The 10,323-nt window shown below is 38.2% G+C and overlaps 1 protein-coding gene across 2 annotated transcripts; it reads left to right on the forward strand.

The window, feature by feature from the left end:
- The first annotated feature begins 3,741 nt into the window (after nt 1-3,741).
- Nucleotides 3,742-9,834, forward strand: LOC122970791 (coiled-coil domain-containing protein 112). 2 transcript variants are annotated; one of them, XM_044337050.1, is made up of 14 exons: nt 3,742-3,825; nt 4,349-4,473; nt 4,813-4,934; nt 5,146-5,235; nt 5,493-5,568; nt 6,081-6,207; nt 6,560-6,676; nt 6,923-7,060; nt 7,569-7,690; nt 7,918-8,044; nt 8,144-8,311; nt 8,570-8,668; nt 8,857-8,975; nt 9,357-9,834. In XM_044337050.1, the coding sequence occupies exons 1-14, from the start codon at nt 3,781-3,783 to the stop codon at nt 9,385-9,387; spliced, it is 1,506 nt and encodes a 501-aa protein (XP_044192985.1). In that variant the 5' UTR covers nt 3,742-3,780; the 3' UTR covers nt 9,388-9,834. The 2 variants fall into 2 exon arrangements, with proteins under 2 accessions (XP_044192985.1, XP_044192992.1); XM_044337057.1 differs by having other exon boundaries at nt 4,352-4,473.
- Nucleotides 9,835-10,323: the final 489 nt, after the last annotated feature.

The raw sequence follows: 10,323 nt of genomic DNA on the forward strand, positions 1-10,323 counted from the left end.
TTACTGCACACACAAACACACACACACACAGAGACACACACACACACACACAAACGAAGGCATGTGCCCACAATATCTGAGTCTAACGTGCCCAACATGTGCTGGACGGAGCCGGATCATATTGCGTTTTAACACCATATACAATTACAGCACTAGTCAGGTGTCAGAACAAATTGTGTGTGTGTGTGTTTGTGTGTGTGTGTGTGTGTGTGTGTGTGTGTGTGGGTGGGTGGGTGTGGGTGTTGTTTATGTGTGTTTGTGTTTGTAAACATAATTAACCCTTATTAAAGTAGGCGTGTTGACTGAAAACACTCTTAGCAACAGGTCGGCAGCCAGGACCACAGAAGGATAAACACACTCACCTGTGGTGTGAGAGTGGGAACACAACTCCCACCAAACACACACACACACACACACACACACACACACACACACATAAACACAGTGGCAGAAGTCATAAATAAGCACGTTAATTCACAGAACTGGCGGGAGAGAAGTTCAGAGCTCCAACGTCCAGGAATGCAAAACTGACGTCTCAGTTTACAGGGATCACGTCTCATAACATTTCCAAATAGCCTGTTAGCTCCTAAGAAGAGGTCAAAGGTCATTTCTTTCTAACTTACTTTCTTTCTTGCCTGTATCTGCTATTTTATATCAGACTCACCAGGTCAAGGATACACTGATTCTACTCAGGTTTTGATATGAAAGTTCAGTCTTGACAAATGTAAAGTTTTAGGACAGTTTGGAGAGACAGTAATGATGAAAGAACTACATACATATACTCAAATACTGTACTTAAGGACAATTGTGAGGTATTTGTACTGTACTTAAATAATTCAGTTAAAGGCTGAAAGTAATGATTATTTCCGTCATCGATTCATCTGTCTATTATTTTCTTAATTAATCAATCAGTTGCTTGATCTATAAAATTTGGTTAAAAATGACGATCAATGTTTCCTGAAGCCTGAGATGTAACCTAAAATGTCTTTTGTCCCAACAAATAGTCCACAACCCAAAGATATTCAGTTTACTATCATATAGGAGTAAAGAAACCAGAAAATATTCAAATTTAAGAAGCTGTAAAACAAGAATTTATGCATTTTTCTTAAAAATTTACTTTAACAAAGTAATGCTTACACATTAATGCAGCAATAGTAACAATTCAGCTCTATAAAATGTATTTTATTCAGCAATGGGCCTATCTGCATAATGAGTACTTTTACTTTTGGTACTTGAAGTGTATTTTGACGCAAATACTTATGTACTTGTACTTGAGTAAAATTTTGAATCGAGAGTATATCTGCACTGTGTTGTTGCTGCTTGTATTGGAGTAAAAGATCTAAATGCATCTTCTACCCCTGGCCGTGTCAAAACAGGTGGCTGGAAAGACAAAAGTCATACGACCACCTGTTAACTTAAGTCAGGCGATGACAGCTGAGCTGTCTCCATGACAACTGGGCAAACTCCATTCATTCAGCTAGTATGTGGACCTTTAGTTAAGATCTTTTGACAAATTAAGTTGTAATTTGTCTCTTTTTTGACACTTTCTCCCACAAGATTTTATCGCGAAGTAGGCACCCAAGTCAAAATGTTTCCCACACAAAGGACAATAAAAAAAAATCTGCTGTATACTTCCGGGAGTCTATTTCAGAGCTGGCCTAACTTTAAAGTTTTGTACCCAGATGTACCCTGTTTGGAAATCCCCAACCATATCCCTGCATGTTTGTCTGATCTGTTATGCCAACCGGTCGAAGTTCATCTGATTGCCTCATTTATCAAATTAAGTGAGTTCCTGTGGCTGAGGATGTGACAGGAAATTGTAACACTCTTCATTAAGGAGAGCGGTTGCTATTTATGTTGCGTTGACAACTCTGCCTCTGCACCCATGAGAGAGACCATCCCCAATATCTGCACTCAATAATGGATTCAGATTTCTATTTATACTCCCTCTCACTCTCTCTGTCTCTCTCCCTCTTTCTCTCTCTGACTGTCACTTGGCCAGCTCTCGTAATAATTATAGCTACTGGCCATCATAAAAAGGCTGTTACAGAAATAACCAAGGCCTCGGTAGACAACATAGGCAGATATTTGAGAGAATGAGATGCGTAGGTAACGCTAACCATCTAGTTGTAGCAGGGGACAGCCAGATGTTTCTGTACCTCAAGATCTGGGTCACAAGGACGTATTATCTAAGTATTTTAGATTTTTGTTTTTTGAGTAGAAACTTAAAAAGGATGCACATTTTAGCCTGAAATCATACTACATTATTTATCCCACTTATGATAAAAAACATTTAATTAACAATTGAACTGAATTTCATGCAGGACAAAATGTACTTGTCAAGGCAAAGGTCTTTTTCTATTTAACAGATCTGTAGCTACCAAATTGAGGAAGGAAACTGAGGTCATCAGAGCTGTTGTTGCTGTTGATTTTAGGTCATAAATCAAAATTTCCCAAGAGCAACTCCACAAAAGAAGCAATCAAATTTAAAACATATATTTATTGGCAGGGCGTCAGAAACTAGATATTTAGACTAATATCAGAATTAGTCTTCAAAACCCATTATGTGTTATTTGTACGTAACTGCAGAATGTTAACTTGCCTTCAGGTTGTTAATCTCTATATTTTGAGGCCATGACCTCTGTGTCCTCAGTGGTATAAATGGCCCCGCTCAGTATTTTCTAAATGGAAATTTGGGAGTTTAGTAACCCAGGGGGGAATTTATGGTGGGTATTTTACATGCTTATTTTTTTTTTTCATCACATATATATTTAAATGTGATCACTTTTATGCCTGAACTATTTTTCAGAAAGTATGAAGAAGGCTTTGAAACATCATTTTGACCTTCATGTTGGGAAGTAAACATTTACAGATAATATAATTTTGTAGCTGACTCCATAAATAAATTAGTAAAAAATCAAAATATTTTTTCTTTTTGGTTTCCAGTCAAAAATGATGGTTCTGGTTCAGACATACCTCATGTAAAACTACTTAAAGCAGTATGTAGGTACATAAGCTTTAAGTCCCCCTCCACTCAAAAATATTCTTTTCTTCTTGTTCTTTTAGTTGGATGTTTGAGCTTCACTGTGCAGAATGATGTATGTGCAGAGTTTGACACTAGAAGGCTGTTTTCACATTTATCTGCTGAAAGTGGAAAGTTTCTCTGTGCTCACTGAAAATCAGTTTTAAGGGAAACTTGAAGCCTCCAGTGCACAAACACTGATAATGGACTTTACAGTGAAGTAGGAGACATCTTGTATCCAGCAGTTAAACTTCTGAAATGAAAAATACTTTCATATTCATAGATTCTGGTATTTTTTAATGAGGGAGAAGGAGGAGATGTAATTTTAAGGTTTTTAATGAGGTCATTGAACTTTTTTTTGTGGAAAAACCATCAGACACTGATTAATATTCAAAGTAGAGTATTTTATATACATCTTAAAACAGGTCTGGAGGGGATCTTTAAGCAATAAAAGTACTCGATTAAGATTAAGGAAAAATTGTGGTCTTGGAAACAAGCCATATGGTGGAAGATAAAACTGTTGTCATGGTTACAGACTCCTGGTTCTGTTAGGTTTGTCTCGCTTTATGCAGCCGTTTGAACAAACGGATGTATAATAAGATACATCCATAATAAAGTCCAGTCCAGTCCAGTCCAGTCCTGAGGTTATACACACTGTACAAGCAGCGTCCTCTGCTGGTTTCAAACAGGACTTCTTTTAATGTCAAGCACGCCGCCTTTTTAAATAAAGTTGGTTGTGTTTACACAGTCAGTTAAACATGGCTTCCCTAGCAACCAACCGTTGCCCCGATAAACGTTTCTCGGTAACTATCACAGAACTATTTTACTGCCTTTGTTGAAAACTTAACAAATAGTTAGTGGTCATTTGACAATATTTCAAATGTTTAAAATGTGTTGGAAAGGCGGGAGAGGCTGAGTAGTCACTGTTGAACGACTGACTGACGACAGACCAAGATTGTTAGCTAATGCTAGCTAAGTTAGTGTTAAATTACAGTGGGAGGGAAACCATAGACATATATACAGTATGTCTATGAGGGAAACCGCTTGCTGATGTCATAGTTTTATTTTACACTCACAAACCACTAGTCGGATGAACACTTATCATACAGTTGTGTAATTATTTTCATGCGTTTGTCTCCTATTACCTGATATGTCCGACAATGGACACCTATTACATCACTTAGTTACCCCTAACGTTGTGGTGCCAATTAGACGTTCTATTATCGGACACGTTCAGGATCTTGCCAAGCTGATTTATAATTGCAATGATTGTTTTGTATTACACTGTGATCAGCTTTCGTGTTTTGTCTTGACTGAATGAATGAGCAGGGGGAGGGAGACAGTGTCCAGCAGCCGTGCACATCATCCTCCCCAGTCTGCAGTGAGGATCAGAGGCAGACCACACAGAAAGCTGCACAGTTTGTCAGGGAAGCTGAGAGGACCAGGAGGCAGTAAGTTTAGCTTCTCATGGCTATTTAATCATTTTATTTGGATTCATCAAACTTTTCACCTTCACCGCATGGATACAGCGTGCGGACCAAATCACAGGAATATCATACAATAGAAAGAAATCCAACTACACATCTACAGCCTCAACATAAAGTTCACCTCTGAAAAGTAAAGCACATTCCTTATTTGTGCTGTGTTGAAAATGTAACAAATCACCAAAACCACAATAACACCAAATCTGTGTTCTTGTAAATCATTGTAACCCCATTAGGCATGAAGTCTGTCTTCACTGGTCAGTTATGTAACACACCACATTGAGCTTTTCCTCTTCCTCTTCTCAGGATTGAAAAGTTGGAGAAAGAGAGGACACTGAGTGTTCAGTGCAGAAAGAATGGCTGGACAGATGTGTCTGGAGAACTGGAGGAGTACGAGAGAGTGCTGGAGGAAGAAAGAAAAGCTGAGAGTGGGTCTTTTTTTGTATTGCATTAGTATAATCTTTCCTCCAGTTGTTTTAATGTGGCAGGGTGAACAGGGCTTTGTTTCAGTATTATTATCATACACTTATATCCAGTTACCTTTAGCGGTGTGATCCTTGCTCACTATTCCCTGGAAGTGGAGTCACTTAACTTAACCTCTGTGATTTACAAATGTTCTGTTCATTTGTCTTCCTTTAGAGACAAATCTTCAAAAGCAGCTAGCGAAGATTCATGATGGAGTGAGGAAATTTCAGAGACAGCTGATAGACGTGAAACCAACTCCTGAGTGTAAGTAATATCAGTTAAGCAGCCATATATATTAAAATAATAGTTGTTTATCTTCCAGTCTTTATTTGTAGAACCTTAAACAAAAATCATAGTATTTTGTTACACCTTTCATTCAGCCATCTTGTTCAGTATATCAATATTTATGCCATTCTGTTATATCAATATTCCAGGTGCTGTTGTAAATTAGTACACTATGCAATATAAGCAGTTTTAGCACAGATTAATAATGGGTTTTACATTTCTACTTGGGTTTTCAGTGATTGAAAGACTGAAGGAAATCATGTCAGAGGTGGAAATTTCAATCAACGCCCTGAAAGAGGAGGAGCGCTCATGGTAAAAGCACACACCAAACAACAAAGGACCACATTAGACTCAGTGACCAGAAAAATATAAAACCTCTATATAATGTAATGCACGTCAACATAGTAGCCCTTCCATGAATGCTACATTTAACTTATGTATAATGTTACATTTTTGTTGAGACACTGTGAGAGAAGTTTTACTGAAATCCCAGGTGTTTGTAATATTTTAAATATAAAATACTCCCCAAAAAGTTAATACTTTATAAATACTGATTGAATGATTAATTTTCTCCTGCCAAATTTGACTACATCGATGAAGGAAAATCATAAATGTTACATTGTTTCATCATTTGTATCGTTAAAATTGTGTAACTTCTTATTAATCTGTGAATCAATACTCAGCACAGTACTCTCAAAGTAATCAAAAAGCGAAACGTTACATACAGCCACGTTTATGGCAATGCTGTGTTTTGAGAATGAATATATGTACTATAATGAAAATATTATTACTAGTTGTCATTTGTCTTTCTCTGCTCCTCTCAGCTTTGAGGATCTTTTGAAAGAGGAGAGGACTTGTAGACAGGAGATCACTGCTTATGAGAAAAAGATTGAAAACTGGAGCCTTGCTGTCAAATCAGGCGCCAAACTACCCACAGCTCCCACTGTGAAGGTCTGTGTCTCCTCACCTCCCCCCTTTTCTGTATTGTCTCAGCTGTCATCTATGCAATGAAAAGATGGAGATCTGAGTTTGTGTTTCAGTAAGGAATCTTAGAATTGCAGTGTGATAAATAAATATTATGAGATATTACTGCTTTTGAGCTCAGACAGGACTTGGAAGATGACAGCAAACAGGTTTCTGCATGTAAGCTTGTCTCTGATATCATAAGAAAGTTTATATAATCCGTCTTACATAGTTTTAGGAGGTGAGAGAAAAACGTCTATCCTGTGCCCACTGAAACTCTGTTAACGCGCATCTAGTCCTCTGACCCATGCAAGACTTCATTTATTGTCTTTTTCCAAAGACCAAACCACTGGACAGAGATCTCCCTGCAGAGGTCAGAGCACTGGAATCTTTCCTTCAGAAGACAGGAGGCCCTCATGGTGGCTGGGACCAGTATGACCACCAAGCCTTCCTCAAGGTAAGATACTGTTGTCACTCTGTTTAGATAACTTCTCTTGTAGTGGAAATTCTTGTTTCTCTTCAACTTACAGAGCAATCCACACAGTCACTGATCACCATTCCTTAAAATGATTGTGTTCAAATGTTTTGCTCCAGGCAACTTAAGCAGACGCTAAGCTAAGAGCTGATTGGCAGTCCTTCTTATCATTTGGACACTTCTCCACGAGATTCTTGTCTGAACTAATTGAATCTACTTGATTTACAGGTCTGGACGAAGCACAGTGGGCAACCAGCCTACAGGAAAGAGGCCAAACTGTACTTGCCTGGTAAAACACTGGAGGAGATTGAGCAACATGAGGACTGGCACCAGGAGCTGATCTATTTACAGGACAGGAAGAGAGAGGTAGAGGAACTGTGACAAAACATGTATGAGCTCAGTAGGAAAACAAACCTCTTGCATAAGTGTATAGTAAACATAACAGCCCTCATGAAGCTGTGAGCATCTTGATGGGGACATATAATAACCAAACATGTAAGTGCCACACCATCATTATAGTTTTGACAAAGGCCTACATCATTGTGGGTGAAGAACACATTTGCTTGTTCACTTGAATAGTTTGTGACAGTAGCAGCGACATTCACACACAAAAACACAATCAGGGGCACAATCGCCTTTAATCCACACAAGTTATACATATAATTTTAGTTCAACCTTTACTATAAATTGATTGGTTCTCAACAGTGTGCCTGCAGCGCTTACAAACCTAAATTTAGTTAATCTCATTTTGAAATATCATTGTTCTTTATATACTTAATATAGCCAGGAGCTCAGAAAGAGCTATTTTGAAGCTGTGGTACTGCCTTCTAATTACTTTGTGGTTTTCATTTTTACTACCTGTTTTCATCCTCAGGCTATCCGGAGGTGGAAGGCCAGCAAGCAACAGGCCCGCCAAACCAGGATACAGAGCCAGGAGGAGGTGGAGGAAGCAGATAGGAGGGTGAAAGAAGCCAAGATCCAGGCTGAGCAACACAAGTCAGTCCAAAGTAGAATACAATAAAAAACTGATTGACGAGGTGGAATAGGCATTGATTCTATGGCTAAAGCGGTGAAATGCACCCTCAGATCTCATGACCACCAAAAGGGTTTAATTTTCTCACCATAAATAAAGCTACTGTTTGAAGCTTTATTTGGTCATAATCTTTCTTATTGTCACTGTGGTGATATCTGTTTTAGCTTGTTATATTCTTCTTCTATTTTAGGGCTGAGGAGGAGAGGAGGGAGGCGGCACGGCGACTGGAGGAGTGGAGGGAAGAGAAGAGAAGGAAAGAGGAACAGGAGGAAGAGCAGAGACTTGCTGAGGAGATACAAAAGAGGAGACGGGCAAAGGTACATCGCACATGCACATGTGTGAAAAGTAATTTAGGTAGTAGTTATGGTTATTTGTCTATACATGTTCACAAGTCAAAATGATTTCTGTTTCATCAGGAGGAGCGTCGTCGTCAGCTAGAAGTGAAACTGACCATTGAGGAGCAGCTACGACTGAAGAGAGAAGAGGAGGAGGAACAGACGAGGATGAGAAGAGAGGAGGAACAGAGGGAGGTGGATGAGAGGAGAAGGGAGGCAGCGAAGGGCATCAAACGCTTCAGTGAAAGGGTACGGAGTCTGAATCATGGAAACAAGAGAGATAGAGAAACCCAAGACCAGTTGTAGGTTTCAATGCAGGGCGCCTGAGAAGCCACTTTTTATGTGTCAGGGCACTTTTTTTAGTTATGCAAGGTTATTATGGGATATGAGGGTTAATGTAAGGGTTAAAGGCTAATGTTCGTAGATAAAGGTATATATTTGTGTAAATATATAAAGCTCCTGCACAAGTTTTACTGCATTACTGATGCTGTTTCTGCCTTTCTGCAGGATCTTCACAAGGTGGAGGCAAAGTTTCAGGAGAAACAGCTGAAGGAAAAAGAGGAAGAAGAGAGACATCAGAGAATCGCTGCAAAATTAAAGGAGAAAGTAAGGGTCATATATGACAAGAGCAATAAAAAAAATGAAGGACTTGATCATTCATTACCTTAATAACCTAGGTACTGAGAGAGAGCCTCAGAAAAAAAGACATTTTTTTTATCTCAAAATAAAATTATTTCAACCTTAAAATAAACAGGTTTGTGGTTGAGGTTGATGTTTATTTGTTCCTCATGCAGGTGGATGGTCACGTCAGCAGAGACCCGTCCAGACTGACCCGTCTCACCAAGGGATGGGAGGAGCGAAAGAAAAACATCGGACCTTCAGGAGGAGGACCTGTGCTACAGATGTTTCACAGGTCAGATTGCCTATACTTTTACTGCACACTACAGGCGTCTATTAAGGTTTTTTATCAAGCAGTTACTGAGGTAATTACAAGTGACTGCTTGTTGACTTAAAGACATGTTTGTTATCAGGTATTTTAACGTTGCTTTGTGTTTCTTTATTTGTTGTTTGTAGTTTTATCATTTTTTGCAGCCTCAGTATTAATTGATTCACAATCTACAGTGTGGACAAGATGACAGGAAACATTATCTTAGTATATATTTTTTGCTGAGACTATGTTAGAAAGGTGTTAATTCAGTGTATAACTTATTTTGATTTTGTCCATCCTGAATGCATATTTGCAATGCAATATGCAATCCCTGAAATCTTTTTTTGTTTTATTGTTTTTTTGCAGAGCTGTTCCCAGTTGGAGACAAGGCCTGTGATGAACAACAATAGAAGCCAACTAAACAGTCCTTAAAAAAAAACTTTAAAAAAAAAGTTTTCTGTGTTTACAGAAATCAGTTAAAATGAACACTACAATGTGGCCTCAACAACAGATTGTGCCTTTATTTGAATCTACTGTGTGCCTGCTGTACAATCTATCACTTGAACTGATGTACGTTTATGGAATTTTTCTCTTAACTCTCACATACTGTTCATATTCTGACCCGTCACAATATTACCTTATACTTACTCATAAATACCTCATCAGTCACAGATAAATGAGTGATTTATCCTTCATGAAGCTTTCAGAGAGCAGAGAGAGTTCTTACACTTTTTGTTTATGTGATTGTAAATTGTAGATTGTGATGTTACTTAAAACAGGAGAACAAAACAATTTCAATTAAATGTGACATTAAATGACATTAAATGTGAAGAATGCAACAATATTTCTGAATGGTGATTTGTGAATTTTTAAATAAGTATGGATCAAACACTACAAATATGTGTATCAGCTGCACAAAAATGTTTTCAAAAAATTTAAATATTTCCATTTTTGTATATTCTGGTTCACATTAGAAGACGTCATAAGTGTGAGCATAAGTGTTTAGGGTGTTTTACTGCTCTCAAATGTAAAAATGAGTCGAATTTGACCCTGAACAGTATGTAAGGGTTAAATAAAAGATCATCATTACAGTTTTGTCTGGTCTCTCATAACTTCTCTCTTACCTCTAGTGGTGTGTTTTACTGGTTTGTGATGGATTGGTCACAGTCACTGTTACTGGATATTCACAGCTCTCAAGCTAGAGACCTAACAGGTTGCATCATGAAACATGACAGTGTCCACGACGCAAAACCTGCATGTTATTCTGTGTATTAATTGTGATTTTGCTTAAGTGCACCAAATTTCTCTCTCTGCACAGTGCGCCGTACTGTAG

The sequence above is a fragment of the Thunnus albacares genome, chromosome 2, assembly GCF_914725855.1.
Source record: "Thunnus albacares chromosome 2, fThuAlb1.1, whole genome shotgun sequence".
Lineage (NCBI taxonomy): Eukaryota > Metazoa > Chordata > Actinopteri > Scombriformes > Scombridae > Thunnus > Thunnus albacares.